Source organism: Fukomys damarensis, unplaced genomic scaffold (assembly GCF_012274545.1).
Source record: "Fukomys damarensis isolate Sample0158 unplaced genomic scaffold, DMR_v1.0_HiC HiC_scaffold_17, whole genome shotgun sequence".
NCBI classification, from domain to species: Eukaryota; Metazoa; Chordata; class Mammalia; order Rodentia; family Bathyergidae; genus Fukomys; species Fukomys damarensis.
In genome coordinates, this window is record NW_022900929.1 from 41487670 (window position 1) to 41507507 (window position 19838).

Below are 19838 nucleotides of genomic sequence, written 5' to 3' on the forward strand. Positions count from 1 at the left end.
ACTTGGAAATAGGATTTAACTTCCTGTGATTCCTTCTATACCCCATGGGAAAGAAATCAGTGATTCCTGTGGCACGTGGCAAGTGCTGTTAATGAGGGGAAGCCACTGCAGGGCACGGACATCAGACAGGAGCCAGACAGGCTGGGGTTCCTAGAGTCCTGCCATCCTTGTACATGGGTGTAAGAGGCTGCCAGGGAAGCCTAGACAGGCTGAATGGCATCTGTGGGGACCAGGGCGGAAGTCAGGTGCTACCATGGAGATCTGTGCTCTAAAACAGGTTTGAACTTTGTCTGAATAAATACAAAATTTTAAGCAAAGAAGTGACACTTTTTGCTTTTCATTGTAAACTATCCCCATGCCCGTGGCATGGCTGAGTGGAGCTGATAGCAGATTTAAGACAGGAAACTTGTTGGGCAACTGCTGTAATCCTCCAGAAGAGCAGGGAATGTGGCCCACAGGGGACAGACAGGGACAAATGGGTGAGGGAGCCACAAAGGTAGCATGACTCAGGTAACTGACTGCTTCCCACGGACGCTGAGAAGAATTTGGGACACTTGTGAGATTTTTGGCTTGGACACGTTTGGTAGGATGTAAAAATACAAAATATTTGGGAAGCAAGGTGTCTGATAAATATCTTGCCCATCAACTGTGTTTTCTACTCTACACATAGAGGCTCAGGCAGGAACCCCTTATATATCACAGGCATACAGGGCTGAACACTGGGCTTTGATATTTACAACAGACCAATTTCTTTTTGGGCTGGTGTACCTTTACATTCTTTCTTCCGTAAGAGAAGACAAAAAAGTCACATATAAGAGATCTTTCTCTGACATAGGCTTATTTTTCAAGAAAGGACTAAAACTTTAGCTTACATATATAAGTAATAGAAGTTCTGTGCCTGACACCATGCGAGTTATATATCCATAGTAGTAACTTGGGCCAGGGATTTAGCTTAGTGGTTCCGCCACCTGCCTCACAAGCCCAAGGACCAGAGTTCGATCCCCAGTACCAAACAACAACAACAACACAGTAGTAACTCAACTGGAATGACACTATGTGGCCATTATTTTAGAAACTAAGACGTGGTTTATCATCATCCCCTAAATTCCTCAATAGCATTACCTAACGCATGTGCATCCACAAGAGCTGTGAACAAAGTATATTTTCATGTTATAGCTTGTGCTTTTGAGGCAGGTGAATACTAATGGATGCAAGTTTGTGGGATCCAGGTAGACGTCTTAGTGGAAATCCCTAGTAGACCCTAGTGGAAACCCCAAGAGGCATCCTTATCCTCGAGGCATGGTGGGCACACTTCAGGTTTAATCAGTCCAGCAGAGCCTCACCACCTCAGCACCATCTCAAGGCAGGGCAGCAAGGAGGAAAGGGCCATTCCTAGAGGGCGTGGCACACAGACAGCCAGGTCCTGAGCAGATGACACCTCTGAAGCAAATGGCTTTCTAAATCTGGCACTGGGGTGTAATAGAGTTGATGAGGTGAGTGATGAGGCCATCTTGATTTACAGGGCTGGGCACCACATGATTCTTAGGAAAAACTGCTGGGCTCAACTATAAATGATTCATATTTTCCAGTATGTAAAACATGCTTATAGTTCACTCTCTTGGAGTAAATGGCAAATAAGTTTCCAGAGACTCTGGCACAAATCAAACAAATGCTGAATTGTTTAGGACGCCAAGAGTAACGGTGAGATTCACTCAGACCCAAGAGCCCACACCTCTCCACGCCTCACCCTCTAGTGCCTGAGCCTGAGCATGTCACCTCACCAGGACAGTGGGACAGTTATCTCTGCTGTCAGTAACAGCTGTGAGTGTTCAAGGAGCCATCGCAAAGAACATTTACAAACTTTAAAAAGCTTTTCTAACTTGATCATCGGTAGGAGAAAAGGGGGACAATAAGCTACCTGCTAATTACCTGCCAGCATCATCCTATGTTCTAGAAATAATTCTAAGGGGCATAACACCGCAGGAAAAGGGAAATGCTTCCCATTAAGGAAACAGAATCTCTTTTCAAATGTTCATTCCACCCAGTCAGCTGCTCCCAAAGCTCATAGCAGGTTTTGTTGAGTGGGAAAGGGTTTGCCCATTGACCTTGCTATTTGGTTATTTTTTTAAGTTTTTTTTTCTTTTTATTGAGTTTATTGGTACAATCTAGGTATACAATACAGTTACATTCATCATTGGGATTCTGTACCTTTACATAATAGGTCTTGATTCTCATTTTTTCACCCTTGTCCCTGCCCTCCCTTCATCCCCTCCTCCCCTACCCATTTACAAACACTTTATTTTCAATTTTTCAGTTTCTCATATTTTTTTCCTCTCCCTTATTACCTTTCCCCCACCCTTCCCACTTTCCCTACACCTTTAGCCCTTTACTTCCTATTTCACATTATTAATTATTTCATTAGGATCCTGTGTACTATTATAGTTTTTCACACCAAAGAAACTATTTGGTATTTCAGTTAAAGAAATCTCTGTATGAACATTAAAAATAGGGAATCCTAAAATAAAACTAAAAAGGAAAGTAAAAGAGAAAAGGCAATGATGTAACATTAAAATAATCATTAATTCTGGAGATGAAAATGGTCCCTGAACATATTTAAATTGCTTCTTGCTCTTATAGTCTTATCTTATTCTTTTTTTTCATTATTTAGAGAATACTTATTAGTTTCTGTAATCAAACACACATAGATATGACCTTACATATTTAGTATGATGTGTTACCACCCCTGTATACATGGAAAAAAATAAAAATAAAAAAATTAACATTTCTAGACCAATATGGCTGTCCATTTCTGTACAATGCCAACTCAACACAGTAAATTGGATGACTTTTTGCAAAATTGGCAGCATCGTTAAATTTTCCCAAAATTCAATTTATATGTGTGTGTGTGTGTGTGTGTGTGTGTATTTATATAAAAAGACTAATAATAGCAGTATGTTATGCATCGATAGCAGCAACAGCTTTTTCAGGTTCTGCAGTCATCTGAATAAAATTATAGACATTTAGCACATTCCACTAAAAAAAACAAAACAAAACAAAACAAAAAGAAACAAAGAAAAGAATAATATCCAGAAAACAGAAAAGTTCTCTTGCTGTTGTGGTACCTGGCACCATTTTTTTTATTAGCATCTTAATCATCATCTGGAAAGAGAACATTCTAGAGTAATATCATTAAATGTAGCTCTGATAAAGCAGAGTCCCTACTATGTATCATAAAGCAGGTATAAGATATTTTACATTCACAGAGGTATGATACAGTACCGTCCTACTTCAATAATACTAGAATCAGTTTTGGTTTGAAATTTACTTTGTCTGCCAATAAGATTGCTGCCCCTGTTTTGTTTTTATATACACAATGAATTAAGAATGGCTTTTATGTTTTTAAATTACTGAAAAAAAGTATCATTAGAAGTATAATGTTTTATGATACATGAACATGATACGAATTGAAATTTCAACGTGCCTAAATATTATTTGAGCACAGCCACATCTATTTGCCTATGTGATATCTATGTGTTACTTCTGCACTACAATGGCTGATTTGAGTAGTTAGGATAGATCCTTTGACTCACAAAGCCTAAAATGCTTACTATCTGGTTCCTCATAAGAAAACTTTGCCAACTCCAGGCTCAGAGTTGCGTTTCACCACACACTGTGGCATAACTAGCCCTATCTAAATCTTGATATGGCCTATCTGGATATCTCCCATGGCCTTGTAAGTATCTAAATATTGTATCAATAGTCATTTAACTTTCAGTCATTAGCACTTTACCAGGTGTTGACCTCTGATGATAGGGAACAGGGCTTGGGAACGAGCTGCAGGATCAGCCGGACTGAGAGCTGGTGAGGAAGGTGGCACAAGATGGAGGACTAAAAGGGCAGTGGATTCCACTGGAATGGATTCACAATGTTTTGGGGCTTTGTGAACTACCTCTGGAGTAGGAGGGTCCTGGCTCAAGCTCCTCATGAGAAAAACTCATCCAAACAACCAAGACGTTTCTAGGCATCTCTCCCCACCCACCCTTCACTCATTTATAGAGATTTTTCTGGGCCTGAATGTCCAGGCATCCCAAAGGACCCAAGCACAATGCATGGAGGCTACAGTCCAAGCTTGAGACACCTGGATGTCTGTAGGGCTTGACGTGGGACACTACATATGATCACTTCACTTCCTCTTTGTTTTCTATATTTGTCTTGTCACTAACTGGAGAGGCTGGCCTGAATTGGACATGAAGCATTCAAGACAGCAACAGGTACAACAGTCCCGGTCCACTCTGAACCCGTTCTACATTTGCGAAGCCAGGGGCCCTAAAAAGCCATTTGGGGGTTTCAGCACTGCAGAGCTCAAAAGCCAGGTCAAAGACAAAAGTCACTCGCTTAAACAGCAGAGCTCCAGGTTTTCAGAGAATGTGCAACAACGACCTAAATCACAGAGCAAGCAACCCTAGACCGTGAGTGAGTAGAGAGAAGAGTAAAACTATGCAGGGTGAGAAGGAGCTTCTAACATCTAACCTGGACACAGCAAGCAGAGAAGTCTGCGGCCATACTGGCACATTTGGTCCCATTGATACAATAGGAGATTTAAGAGAATCAGTTTGAATTCTGCAACTCTGATATCATATGTTTCAATGCACCAGCAAAACCTTAAACAGTAATTCCTTCTTCCTTCCTCAGTTATCCTTTTGGCTAAAATGTTTAGTCTAGGAGGAATTAACAAGTTGCTAGAACAAGAAAGGAAAATAGCATGGGGTAGGAGAAGAGGGGGGTGAAACACACTTTTATCTCAGTGCTGCTTTCCCGGCAGCCAGGTCATTCTGCTGTATGCAATAGGTCACAAGAATGACAGTACTATAATTTAGCTCACTGCACAATTTAGACTTGGGATGGTCAAACCAGGGAATCAAGACTAAAGTTCTCCTTTTGGCCTAACAGAAAAGTGTTCAGGTGTCCTTACTGTTCAGGTTTATCCAGCAGCTTCAATTCTTCTTCTTTGGATGTCTCGTAGTACTTTCTTATTTTAACTAATTCATCTTCTTGTGCTCTCTGCATTGAAATAGAAAACAAAACAAAACACCAAAAGGTGAGTGGTAGGAACCTGCTAAGGCAGTGGGTCTCAAAGTGTGATCCCTGGACCAGCACTATCAGCATCACTTATCACATGAAACTGTAGAGGTTGGGCCCAGAAAATCCTCTAGGTAATTCTGATACATGCTACAGCTTGAGAATCACTGACTAAGAAAGTGCTCAGCCGGACACAGAAGCTGGGACATCTGATTGCTACTTCTGAGTCTCCTCTATGCAGATCTGGGCCTTAATGTTTGTCTCCTTCCCCTAAGAACAGCTCTCCTAACTTATGCAGGCTTCCCACTGTGATGCATAGTCACTGTTTTTCCCTGCTCCTGAATTCTATGAGTTCTCATCTGTAGCACTCCTTTTGGCACTTAGTCACATACTCTCTGAATTTCACCTGGGTACAGCTTGCCTTTACTGTGTGCTAACAAGTGCCAGTCCTGTGCATAGTCCTGAGCCCATGGCAACAACAGAAAGCATCTAGAAAGTACTTGGACTTTGCTGCACTCCTTCAATGTCAGTTACTACATCCTCATTTTACAGATAATCTGGTAAAGGGCTTTCAACCTCCCATTTCTCTCACTATTAGCACTCTATACTCCATGTGTTCCAAAGATACATGATTAATTCCTGAGGCACTGCTATTTGTGTGCCTTTGGGTTTATTAATTAAAGTCTTACTGATAGGAACACGTGAGAAATTCCTCCCTGGCTGTACTAAATAGCTTTTAAGCTATTTACTTTAAGATATGTACTAAAAATGATTTTAAGATGAGTAGTGACTTTGGTAATTCCACAAGGCCTAAAATATTCAACTATGGAAATGAAATGAAACATCTTTTCTTTTAGCTGAGTAACCACAGCATACTACAGAGCCCTAAGTAAGTTCCTGGGAAATGTAATTTCTTTAGAGAATGTAGTTAAATCTACGTTTTTGCAACCTAACAGTCAGTGAAGAGTTAAAAAATCATTGGAATTATGACTCTCCATTTTCTCAAGGTACCTTGCAGTCTACTGGTTATTTTTATAACTCAAATCAATTTTTTAATAACTAAAAAAACCCCTAAATATATAGAGAGCTTTCAAAATACATTGCTACTGCCACATGTATGAAATTCTTACTCGGTTCCACAGAGTCAGGTAGAGTTCCACTATGATCTGTACTGTACCAGTGACCAACAGGATTAACCAGTTTAAGTAATGGCCCCCAGATCACTTAGCAAGAAAAGGTACAGCTGGAGCTAAAGCCTTAGCCTCTCTGTCTCTAAGCTCAAAGCACACCGTCTAGCCTGTCCTGCTTCCCATATTCAATGCCACCAGCTCATTTGGACTAAGAATAATCCTCCTAGCTGGTATTAACATTTAAGATACTGGTGTGTGCCAACATTCAGCAGGCAGCTTACCTTCACCTACTCTGCCAGCAGCCATAAAGCTGGGTTCCCGAGCCCACATGTGTCCTCCACCTTGAACCACCCTACTTGGAGATGTGAAATGAGATCTAGCCACTCAGATACCCTGTGGGAGTAAAGAAGCTATGCTCTTCTCATGTTTGCTCCCATCCAAGCTTGCATTCTGGTGCCTTTATTCTTCTCATGCTATGTCAAAATCCTTGCTAAGAACATGAATGACTCAGTGATTTTTAGGGTAGAAGGAAAATATAGACACTCCAGCTTTGTACATTTTTGACACTCACGTTTTCATACAAGGCCTCTAGGGTCTCCAGATCAACCACAGAGTCATCCACATTAAAAATGGCTGCCAAAAAGAAAAAGGAAAAGGATAAGGGATTTGATTAGCTCCCTGCACCAACAATCAATCCATCTCTGCTCCCAAGCCATATAATCCTGCACTTTTTTACATAGGTTGTGCCTTTCAGCTTGTTCCTGCTCCCTTTCCTTTCTCACCAGGGGGCGCAAATGAAAGGAACCAAAAAGGGTTTCTATCACTGGCCTGAGACGGGGCTCTGCCTCATTTAATTCCTCAGGCTCTGGTCCTTTCTATGGTTTAATTTAGGCTCCCCAGGGGAAGTGTTTGTGTTTTAAAACTAAATCAGTTTGTAGGTTTGAAGCACAATTTTAAATCTTTCTTCCCGGCTGGTAATTGCAGAGATTTAGCACCTAATGCACCAGAACTGACTCTTGCCCATTACCAGAAAAGCAAAGAGAAAAAAGACAATGTTGGCAAATTAAATGAATTCAGGCATGTCATTTTAGGCACCTTTCCATGGCCACTGCAAACATCTTGTTTGGATTAAAAAGACAAGAAAGACCAATAATTGCATCGATGGCAAATTAAGATTACAGAAACCTCCCATGAGTCAGTCTTAAGGCAAGTTCTTATTCCCATGGTTTTATTATAATTCTGCTTCTTGTTCTGTGTCTTAAATGAGTCGTTTAGCTTTTAGCTAATATGCTTATGATATTGTCGAGAGAGGTTCCTTCTCATATATGCTGGGATACAGACATTGAGATTTTTAAAGCCTTAATGGATTTGGCTATCAAAGTGTTTGAAATTGGCAGGCCCACATCTTTAAATGATTATTCAAAACTAATAAGGTTTGTTCCTCAATCCTACCTCCTTTCCTTTACTTTACATTGTGAAATTAACCAGCATGCTAATAAATTTTCTCTGTGGCAAGCTAATTAATTTTATTAAACCAACTAGTGATACTTAGAATGCCTTAAAATCTTTGTTACTCAACGATTATTCTTTTCATTACTGTTACACTATGGGGTTTTTTTTGTTCTTTTTTTGTTTTGTTTTTTGTTTTGTTTGACAAGCTAGGTCTGAAGGCAAAGGGCAGATTACTTTTGTATTGTTTTGGTTCTCCTGTAGTTTAGAATCATATGTGATCTTTTCCAAGTTTAACAGAGTTAACTGAGCTACAATCATGCCACTTCATAGAACACTGAGAAATGTACCTAGAATTCCTTTGCAGGCCACTTTCTTTAACTGAGGAGTTAAACAGTCAGCTATTCCTAGTTATGCAGCTAGTGAGAAGTTAATATGCTAGTGACAATGTAAGGCACTTCAGATCTCTCTAAGACAAAGGAAAATTACACTTCCAAAGAGGCCAATCTAAAGCCACAAAATAAAAATGTAGTTTGATCAAAGAATTAAAAAACATATCCCCTTAGGACCACTGTTTGGAGTGTGGTGATAACACACATTCACTAACTTGTCATATAGATCATACATTCTTAAATATCTGATACTTTATAAAAAGCAAAAGCATACAGTAATGATGTCTATTTTATGTAAATCTTAAAATTCTCCTATAAAAATCAGCCAACATAAATGTCGAAAAGGCAAAATTCTAACAATATTTTTTCAGAAATATTTGCTTTTAAACTAATCACATAGTCTGGATAAGGAAAATGAACCATAACTGTAACTCCATCTTCACTGAGAAAGACAATGATCTTCTTCTTTCCTAGTGAGCAAATATCTGGTTTTTCAAAGTTGTTCAGCCTAGATTCCAGACACATAGTACAATGGTCTTTATTCCAGTTTTCCAGGTAGCAAAAAGAAAATACTTAGAGAGAAAAGGACAGGAAATCAGCCTGGGCTTGGGAGATGTTTATTCATCCAGTCACCCATCCAGTGCCCATCATCAAGAAATATTTGCTGAAATGGGCACTGGGTCAAGCACTATAGATACAACATCAGAAGTATGCAAGACATTCAAAGTACTTGACCACATGAAATCAATATCTGGGAGTAGAGGGCAGGCAATCAGTAATGCATAACTTCAGGTAATGATATACTTAAAAGTATATAAAGCAGAGAAGTATAGATTAGGGTGATCAAGGAAGACTTTGTGGAGAAGGTGACATTTATGTTGAGATCTGAAGAGCTGGTTTTGTGAATATCTGGAGAAAGAACCTTACAAGTGTAGGTAATTACAAAAGTTGTTTCTTTCTATCTTTTTTTGAAGAACGTGTACAAAGTAGAGAAAGCCATGATGACTCTCAAACAGAGCGAAATGTTCTATGTGATGCTGACAAGTTAAAGTTGTTGGGCCTTAGCACATCTCTGAAATAGATTAATAATACTTACTAAAAATATTAAGATAGGAAATACACACACTGGCAGAGCACACAGAGCAAGACATGAACTCAAATCTTACCCATGATCTATGAGTATTATGATTGCAAATATATACATTTTTAATGCATTTTAATGTTTTCTAATGCTTATCTCCTTTAACATCTGTAAAGAATTAAAGAAAAATACAACTACTAGTAGCTTATAAACACATGTCTCCAGAATTCTTAGATTTTTTTCAGACAGTAGTTAATATGAAACTTTCTTGCCCTTTTAAGACTCGACTCCGAGGCCCAACCTCAAGATGCGAAATTAATACAACAGATATAGGCCCAAATATCTCTAAATTACAAAAACTAATACATCAACTACCAGGAAATATACAATAACCCTGGGTCTGCTGATAAAAATTAACCTAACTTTTTATCTCTAATTCTAGTCTTTCATACCAATTCATCCTTCATGATACCACCAAAGTTATTTTTTCAAAAAGCAAGTCTCAAATTTTTACTGTTGTTTAAAAATCCCTATGAGGTCTCCTTTAATTATGAGACAAAGTTCAAATTCATTGGCCTGGTTTTGAAATCCCTTCCTCGCATGAACCCAAGTTACATTTCTAATATCATCTGTGACCACTTTACTTTCTTCATACGCTTTGGGCTCTAGCCACAGTGTGCAATGTTTCTTTCCTGAACATGTCCTGACTTCCTTGCTTTTCACACCTCATCTTCCCAGGTCCAGAGGTCAAAGGTTTTCTACCATAGAAGGACACTCCTTGGGCTTCATTCAGATCATTAAGTCCTCCATCCTTCTCTCTACCACTGTGTCTCATATTCTATGTAGAAGGAAGACATTATATTTTAGAAATCTCTATCGTGGTAAATTGTGTAATACTTTCTCTCCCCTTCTAGACTGTTAGATCCTTGTAGCCATAGATCACCCCTCATCCACCCTGATAACTCTAAGCATAGTGCTTAGGGCACAAGAAGTATAAGACAAAATTTATGGGTGTAATATGCACTTCAAGATGGGGAGGGAAAGAGGGGAGAAAGAGGGGAGGGGAGAGAGAGAGAGAGAGAGAGGCCTGCCAGATGTGAGGAAAAGTTTCTTGACAAAAGGACATGTAATCTAGCAAAAGAGAAAATAGAGACTTTGAAGGGTAATAGGATTTTGACAAATAAAAATACTATATTATAGGTTGTTTGCTACTTCTGAATTTGTTCCTGTCTAAACGACACTGTTTAGTCAAGTTACACAATTATGTCTCCCAGTCATTCACTCAGTGTGAGTACACTGCTTGCTAGAATTTTCCATAACAAAAATCATCACGTTAAATATACAAATTTTCTCATTATTAAAGAATGCATAAGAAAAAAATCTACCTCATTATTATTATTACCTTCAAAAATTTAGAAAGCATTGCTACCTTGGGAAAAACATTAACAGTACAAATTAAACTGGTACATTGTGTCCCTCCCTGTCTCCCTTCCTCCCTCCCTTTCTCCCTCCCCTTCCTCGCCCTACCTTCCTTTCTTTCTTTTCTTTTCTTTCTGTTTTGTTTTGTTTTGTTGTTTTTGAGATAGGACCTCACTATCTAGCTCAGGCTGGGCTTGGACTCACTATGTAGCCCATGTTAGCCTGAAACTGATCCTTTTGCTTCAGCCTCCCAAGTGCTGCGATTACAGGTGTGCTCCACCATGCCCAGCTTGCTCTATTGCTTCAGAAATATCCGTGAAACACACATTTGTCAATCCTCATTAATTAACTCAAACTCATTTCAAACAATAACAATTTGTGATTTACATACAATAAGTCCCAGCGAACATCAACTAGAAGGCTATGAGACATTGCATGTGAAAGGAAAGGCAAACAGACTTTGGTAATTAATGAAGGTATTTTAGCTTGAAGTGAAGTAAAGGGATTTGGGAAATAGGCTTCATGGTTTGAGGAAAGATTGTATAGAATTTTGATGTACTTGATGTACATTGGGAACTCGCTGAGGAATTATGAATAGAGAATATACTGAACATAGTTGTATTATATGGTTCACATCAAATTTGGAAAGACTGGTTTAGATTGTAGTTCACAAAAGGTATCAAAAACTTGAACCATGTAGACAGAAAGGAAGAAAGCACAGGAGAAAATCACACAGATCACTCCACGGTGACCTTACTAACAAGCTCTGGGGAATGAGGGAATGGCAGGCTTTAATGCAGAGGAAGGGCTATGCGCTGTTCCCACAGATGCAGTCAGAGGAGCAGAAGAGACCCATGACTGCTGATCTTCTCCCAGGACCCAAGGAGCAATGGAACAGAGAAAAAGGAACTAGTAAAGGAAAAGAAATGCATTTAGGACACTGCCAACTTTTCCCTAATGTCTCTCCTCTTCCACACATGGATCTTAAACATAAAAAATTCAAAGGTGAAAGAAACAAAACCAAGAGATCACCTGGATAAGCCTAGAAGCTTCAGGAAAACGCAGCATAATTATTTGTTATTTTTACCTTACAGAATGCCCGAGGGAGATGAGGGTACTAGCCTTGGGTCAGAAAAATAAAAAGGCATAAATTTAGTGCTACTTAGTTATCTTACATGTATGTAATTTTACCTCCTATTCACCAAATATAATTCACGTTCTTGAAGGGCCAAAATCCCTACCTGATAATTCTATCTTAAAAGATCCAAATAATGTAGTTGAGTCAATTAAAGCTTTTTGATTAACCTTAAAAAACTTACCATTAAACCATTACATAAACCCACTTCATTAGTTAAATGATGATCACAAGGAGGAAAGAAATCAATCTCTGGTTAAAATATATTTGAAGTCACCTATGATCATACTATATATAAAAATATATGTCTTTTTCCACACACTAAAGCACACAGATGCTCACCTTTCATTTTTTAAACTGAATGAGCAAAAAACCAGTCAGTACAATTTTCCAGCAAGTCTCCAAGTCCTGATGCAATAATTTCTAGCAATGTTAGCTTTTGTTGCATCTGTATAGGGCTCATTATCCCCATACCCCCGCAGATGGTGTCAGAGAGGTGAAGTGTCAAATCCACCAAAGGGGAGACCCTAGCAACTCGTAGCTACTGCAGTATCAATCACTGCTGGTAGTTTTTACTTTTATCTCCCTCCCTCCTTACTTGTCCCCACTCACACTGTCAGTTCAGTTAGAATATTTCACCTACACCTCACAATATGTCGAAAGGAAGTAGACACACGCTGTGAAAAGCTGGTAATTTTATTGGGTTCCTTTACCTTTAAAAATCTGTTACTTGGTCAAGTCTGGTTTCTGGGTTTCTTTTTTGCAGGGAAATTGAGGCAAACATTTTTATGTGGTCCTCTGGTGCCTGCTCTGTACTACAAGAATTATATACACTAGGATCATTAGGGTAGTGTTTTGCCCATTAAGATATAACAACCGTCAGCAGGGACAAAAAGCAGATAGGTATCACAAATTCAAACTAACAGGCACACATAAAATCTATGTGCCTGCTGTAGGCACAGGCACAAGGTCAGGTCTCCCACAACAGGTAAACTCCATCCCCATTTTAGGCAGGCATGGCACCACTGAGCTACATGCCTGGCTCCTCCTCCATTTCAGAGGCAGCTTTTCATAAGCCATGGAGGAAGGACACTCAGGAATTCTCTCAGCCCTGGAGCCACTTTTTAACCCGAGCACTTTTCTATCTCCAAATGTACCAGGTCTGAATAAACAAACCATGCGCTTGCCCTTTGCAGGATTTCTAATTAGAAACAAGCAAAGTAAACAAGTAGAGTCACTTAGGGAGTGTTCTTTTTGACTAAAGGCGCATCTGTGGGCAAGGATCATAGTTGTCAGGGGTGTGGGTCTTAGTCTTACGATATTAGATTTGTCAAGGGAAATTTGATCACTCAGTGTGTGGAAGACATCACAGATCAGGGCAGGTTGGCTCACCCGACTCTGGATGAAGTCAGTTTTAAGACTAATTCTAATGCAGTCCACATTACTCCTCACTGTATTTCACTAAGTAGGTAGCATGACTGCTTTGTAAAGCAGGGGTACTAATTGTTTACAAATGGATTAAACCTATTTTCAGCCTGGGAAACCAAACGCACATTTGACAGGCTTATTTGACCCCTATTAATGAAAATTATTTTGCTGTATTAACTTCCAATTAGCCAACATAAAGCAGTTTGCTTTACAAAATTACTGATATTTAGGGTAATTGGTAAAGAAACAAGAACAGAATGAGGAAAGTGATATGGAAGGACTGGGTCTTTTAAAGTTCCCATATAACCTACCTCACAAAACTCCAACAAACCTACTCTCCTGATCTCTACCAAGGAAAGGAAAGGGCACACAAGAGCGGAAGATGGTAGTGGAGGGATCTGAGAGCTACATAGGAGAGGGCAGGGACATCTTCCTATGGTTTCACTTTCCAATAGTGAGGGTATTGCTGGGAGGGAAGAGCAGGTCCACCATAAAACTGCACAAAGTGAAAGGAAGAGAAGAACACAGAACATGGCAGAAGCATAGAAAGGAAGGGAAGGAGAGCACACAGGACCTGCTCACGGCAGTGGTCGTAACACCCCTGGAATCCTTCCATAATATGCCTTGATTCCTCAACTGGCCACATGTTCTACCTCCGACTGGTACCAGGCAGGTCTGAGCAGACAATGGAAAGGATCCCAATGAAATGCCTGAGGGCACCCACTAAGAAAGAAAGTGGAATTTCTGTCCACCAGATTAGAGGCTGGGGGCAGTGGGTAGACTTTGCTGGAATCAATAGTGAACAACTAGCAATTATCCCATGGTACCTCCTGTGCTGGGCATTGTTCTAAGTGGGTCATATCTGATCCTATAAGGGGTGCCGCTGCTGTCCATTGCTTCATAGATAACCAGAGGCAGGAAGTCAGGTAGCTTGATTTTCCAAGCTCAATTTTGCAATTACCAAGCATCCTCTGTGGCAGTGGGAATTTACTTTACCAAGACTGTACATCTTTCAGTCTTTATAGGTGAGAGGCAATAGATAACCACTCCACCTAAAAATTTTATTCCTTAAAAAAAAGAAATCAATGACTCAACCAAAGGACCAAATAACCACAGAAGTCTAGAAAGAAACCTTGGTTTCTAAATGGCATCACAAGCTTTTTACAGTAATCAACAATCTCTGGATGGGAACCACATATGGCCTGTGCTTTGAAAGGTCTAGTTTCATATAATATACACTCATAGTTTTACTTTTATTTAATTAATATTAATATTAGTTCTGATATGCTATTTCAATTTATGTGATAAAATAACCAAATTTCAATCTTTTGTTAACTATGCGCAGTTATCCAAAGTAATTCATATAGAAGCTGAGGTACCTGGAACCTGAAAATGCCTATCTTAAATAAAAAAAATAAAAAACAAATAAAATCTGCAAAAACAGAAACTTTAATTTTCTTCAAAAAATGGTAATAATTTAAATTTTATCCTGCACGATAAAACTGACTAAAAAGTGAGGAAATACACACACAGAAACACAAACAAAAGTTGCAAAACACAAAAAGAATAAGAAATATAGTTTCTATTCTTATCTACATTACAAATGCCTATCAGGGTGTCATGCTAGCTAGCGCAACTCTTAATTCGGACTTCAGTGGAATAAGAGGTGCACATTAAAGATAGTAAATAGAAGCCAGCTCGGAGGTGGAAAAAAGGACGATTACAAAAGGGACACTTAACTATCCTATTCTAAAACTTCACAATCATTTAATCTTATAAAGCAAAAATCCTAATTCTTACCCAAGTACAGGCATGTACTGTGCCTGAAGGTGCCTACGGTTTCATTTCATAGATACAATTAACATTGTCCATGGTTCAAACCTCAAAGAAGAACACAGAACTCAAAATTCACAAAACTTCCTCTCTGTCCCCTCTATCTTCCGGAGGGCAGTGGAATAAGAAACAGTTTGGGTTGCTGCCTCTGTTCTTCCATTAGTTCTGGTTCTTTTAAGCCAAAATTACATTCCAGCCAGATTGGATGGTCTCAGCCAGTTGCCCGAAGGTAAAGTACAAAGAAATGCTACCCTGTGCTTTCTGGACTCAGCTGTGCTAGTGAAGGAATACACAAGGGTTTAGAAAAGAGGTGGGCAGAGCCGCACCACTCAGGTGTTTTAGACTCAAGGAAGGGAAGGGAAGGTGGGAAAGAAAGTGTGAGAGCTACTAATTATAAATTTCATCTACCATGTTTTAGACACTGAGCTCTAGTGACATTTAATAAACCGACTAACCTGAACCCTTTGTGGAGGGGGTGAGACAGCACCTCACATCACGTCTCTTTCAGTGAGTGAGGTCCTCACTTCCTCTGCTTTCAACACATTAGGATTTTGGAGGGATTGATTGGATAAAGTATTTGTTTGTTTGTTTGTTTTAATTCTAAAATCCTGTTTAAACTAAACTTCACAAAATAATCAATTTTCCTCCAAAAATTCTTCAGAGAAATGCCAGAATGAAGATCCCCCAAAATAAGAAAAGGTAGACATCTTGATTGCTATAATGAACCCTTCATCAGTAACAGAACAAGGAAAATAACAGGGACACTCAAAGATTTGCAAAGAAGTTGAGCCCTGTAAACCGAATTTATAAGAACGTAGTTTGAAATGTGGGTTTAGGTTCAATATTGTCTGTAATGAGTCCCATCTTAATTGTATTTAGGCTAATGAGGATCTGAAACCATCGAAATTAGCAAGACATTTAAAAATATCATTAATAGCATTTTAAATCAGATTTTCCACTTTATAATGTGCATGCTAGTTATAGTCATGTACCATGAACATTTTAGAAAAATACACCTTCAGAAGCATGCCTTCTACTCCCCTTTGTACTAAATTCCTTTTGACAAAGGGCTCTTCTGGGCTACAGTGAGAGTTTCCTCAGGAAAGTCTTAAAGTCTTAATGGAGAATTTTAGATGCCTGCTCAAATTGATTATGTTTCAGACAACTTGCAAAAATTCTGACACAGACTTCTGGAAATGGTTAAGACAAAAACCCAAAGTCCAGAGGGCATTCTCAGATCTGGGCTTCACCCTAAGCACACAGTGAACTGGCATCCCTCACTCACGCAGTGACTTTCACACAGGAGGATCAGCTATGATGCAGTTGGATTCTTAAACAGAAATTCTAGACTAGTAGAACTAAGATGAAAAATGTATTATTTTGATGCTAGATTAAATATTATAAATATCAATTCTGAGCATACGGGAAATTACAAATGAATGCCAGGAGGTTTCTGGCACCTAGTCTGTTGCAATGCATAGGAAGGTTTATATGAAGAATGGTTAACAGCAATTTTCCATCTCCCTCGGGACAAGAATAAGAGGAAATCATGAACGTGGAATGAAAACACTAATTTGTAATCATGTAGGCAGCCACTGTGTCCACAGATGCCAAATGCTTTTACATGTAAGTCATCCCGTGCAGCAGATGGAAAACCACCAGTAAGTAATCACTCATTCCAAGTCTAACTTGAGCCAAATACAAGCTCTGTGGGTACTCTGGTCAGCCTGCTGACACCACGCTTCCTCCACAAGCAAGGTCTTTCCTTCTGTGATTCAGTACATGGACTTGGCTTCCTCCTGAAAGACGCCAAACACCAATATGGGTGGGGGGAAAAAGGTAAGATTCCTGTTTGAGGTATGTTGTATATCTGACCGTTCACTTACCACCAAGGTAGAGTATTCAGGTGTTCGCTGAATATGTTACGTGTCTGTGGCCATCTCACACTCAAATCTTCCAAAATGGGATTTATTTTTCTGCTTCAAGCTGCTTTGTTCTCTATATTTCCCGTTTCCACTTATTGTTACCATATACACATTCTTGCTAAAGCCAAGACCTAAGGTACGACCCAGATTTATTCTCCATCACTCCTTGCTGCTGTTGTGAACTGTAGCCGTGCTCTCTCCAAGGATCTCATGCATATAGTCTCCTCCTCCACATTTCTTTAAATGCAACCTTATTTCTGACCTTTATCTTTTATCATATGAACACTGACAACCCCTTTCTAACAAATTCATCCACCTTCAATTCTATTTCATTCTTTCAACAGGCACTGATGACCATTACCTGATATCAGATACAAATGTAACGTGCTGGGAATGCATCAGTGACCAATATTCCCCCTTACAGGTTATATTCTCATGGCAGATATAAAGGAAAGCATGAACAGATACACCAGTAAAATATTAAGTACTGTGGAAACAAAAGAATGAACTTAGGATGAGTTTTATGAGGGAAAGAGGAGGATATGAGGTGGCCTCTCTGAAGTGAGATTTAACATGAAACCTACAGTTTAAAAAAATAAAGGAATTAACCACACAGAGAGTGGGATGGAACAGCATTTCAGACAGAGGAAATGTGCTGTGCCGTTCATTCAGAATATCTGTGCATTCAAAGATAGGAAGGAAAGAAGGAACTTGGCCTTTAAAAGGAATCAAACAAGACCACTGTGGCTAGTTAGAGAGGAGCGGGAGGGGAAGCACACAGAACAAAGTGAAGTTATAGGCACAGGGCCAGAGCACGCAGGGCCTTTGAGGTCAGTCCTTCACAGAGCAGACTCAGATTTTACTGCATTCAAAGTCTGATCAGAGCACTATTCCCGTGGATTTCTTCTTTCTGTTACTGACATAGCAATGTGCAGTGTTCTTGTGAGACTGCCTGTGTTTCTAGCCTCAGACCCTGAAACTATCCACATTTGCATACAACCTATATCCTCCAGCAACACCCCTTTTTCCCATGTCCTGTTAATTCTCTTTCCTCAACTGGAGAAGCTCCTCCTGTGTGTGTGATTCCCCATCTAGTCTCTAAGACTCATTTTAAATTCTACAGAGAGACTCAACATATTTGTTGCTTCATAGACATATCTTTTGTAATCTTGGGATGCTCATATATCTCTCCCACCATCCTATGACCACCTGAAAATGTTAAGAGTGTGACCTTAAGTGCTAACAGTCAATAACTGAAAGCAGTCAGGCAGGTAGGTGGCTAGTTTTGCCCAAAGGAATAGAACACATGAAATTCTGATTCTATGTAGTCTATGGTTTATTTTTTAAAAATCAAGTTAAATTCAGCAGACACTTGAAAATATGACTTGAACTATTTATACAATAGGCTAATTAGTTGTAAGCAATGCTTAATGACCTGAGAACTTCCTAGGAAAGAAATGCAACATGATGTAATGTAAAAAAAAAATTGGCTCTGTTATTTGTTACCTAGCTGTTATTTGTGACCTTGAGGTATAAAGGGTCAAAATTTTGCTTCCTGAATGCGCACTGTTGCCAATGCTAACAAACCACAGAAAGACTCACCTTATAAACAAAGTTATTCTTTAAGAGTTGAATCTCTAAAAGCCAGATTATCAATCTGTAGGAAGTAATTGTGTATTGAAATAGTTAAAATTGCTATCAAGGTGACAAAGCTATATTCACAGCAAGACAAGATTGAAATAGCATTGCCATTTAGAAAAGTGGAATGCTTCAAGTTCTCCAGAATGCCTATAGGTACTTCTATTCCATTCCTACAACACAAATAACATATTTCAAGAATCAGGTATTTTGTTTCCACGGCTGTTTATGCCTGTTTCTTTGTATTCATGCTTCCATCCACTCTCATTTATTGTATGTTTGCTATACATGTGCTGTGATAGAGCCATGGAGATTAATTCTAGTGGGGAAAACATATAAAGAGATACATAATACAGACCAGACATAAATAGATACATAATAAAAAGTGGAAAGATGATAAATACATATAAAAATGTTAGTCATAACAAAGACATACACTGGTGTATTCTACGTGAATACACTAGAATTCTGGTTTATGCATCAGATTCCTGTGAGCTAGTAAAGTGCAAATTAATGCTTCTGGTCTTAATCAAGATGAATATATGATCAGAAAGCTGAAGAAGAGTCTCTGGGCTATGGTCATTTCACCAGTGCTGACAGGCTGTGAGACTTTCCCTGGCTGCCAGCTGGCCTTTCCCAATCAGATCTCACTGCAGCCCCCTTTCACGTTAAAATAAATGTCTTTGGCCAACGTCAGCACAGAGAGTGCTTTCAACAGGATAACAACACACGGCCAAGTGCATTCCATTCGTGACCAGATATGGATTAAGGATGAAATATAATTGACATAGCTGGGGCTCCTAATGACCTTCATATGCCAGTGTCAGTCAGTGACACTAAAGGAAAACCAACCTCCGGCTATAGTGCCACATTCATCTGGAACACATTACTAAATAAAGAAATGGAATGGAGGGTATTATTTGTGACTTAGGAGCCAACTCTGTGGTGGATAACAAAGGTGCCTAAGGCAGGAGAAACAACTACAGTCAAGACCATAGGACTTAAGAGAAGTCTGTGATGTTACAATGGGCACTGCCAATGCTGAAATGAAAAGTTCACATTAGCTTCATGAAATCATGGTCCTGCCTAGAGTAGAATATTGGAAAGGTCCAGCTGGGGTAACTGATCTCTTATTCAACTCACAGTGATTATTCAATACAAGGGAGCTGGGATGCCAAGGGAAGAAGGTCTGTGGTATGGAGTTGGTAACTACAGCAGCACAGGCTGGAAGAACCCTTATCAATGTGGCACTAAGTAATATTGCAGTAGGATATGCCTAACAGAAATAAATCTAAGGCGATGTAGATCTGTGGAAACATTATATATATA

General features: G+C 39.3%; 1 protein-coding gene and 1 long non-coding RNA gene across 11 annotated transcripts in view; one reads left to right on the top strand and one right to left on the bottom strand.

Moving 5' to 3' along the window:
• Fmn1 (formin 1) overlaps positions 1 to 19838 on the bottom strand; it is a 378745-nt gene that overhangs the window by 119354 nt on the left and 239553 nt on the right. For all 10 annotated transcript variants that reach the window (XM_033765033.1, XM_033765032.1, XM_033765037.1 and 7 more), the window contains 2 exons: positions 6781 to 6842; positions 4973 to 5061 (listed from right to left, as the gene is read on the bottom strand). In XM_033765033.1, coding sequence (XP_033620924.1) covers positions 4973 to 5061; positions 6781 to 6842 — 151 coding nt within the window. The remainder of the gene's footprint in view (positions 1 to 4972; positions 5062 to 6780; positions 6843 to 19838) is intronic.
• LOC117286537 overlaps positions 16709 to 19838 on the top strand; it is a 32044-nt gene continuing 28914 nt past the window's right edge. The window contains exon 1 of the long non-coding RNA XR_004517712.1: positions 16709 to 16785. This is a non-coding gene — a long non-coding RNA (uncharacterized LOC117286537). The remainder of the gene's footprint in view (positions 16786 to 19838) is intronic.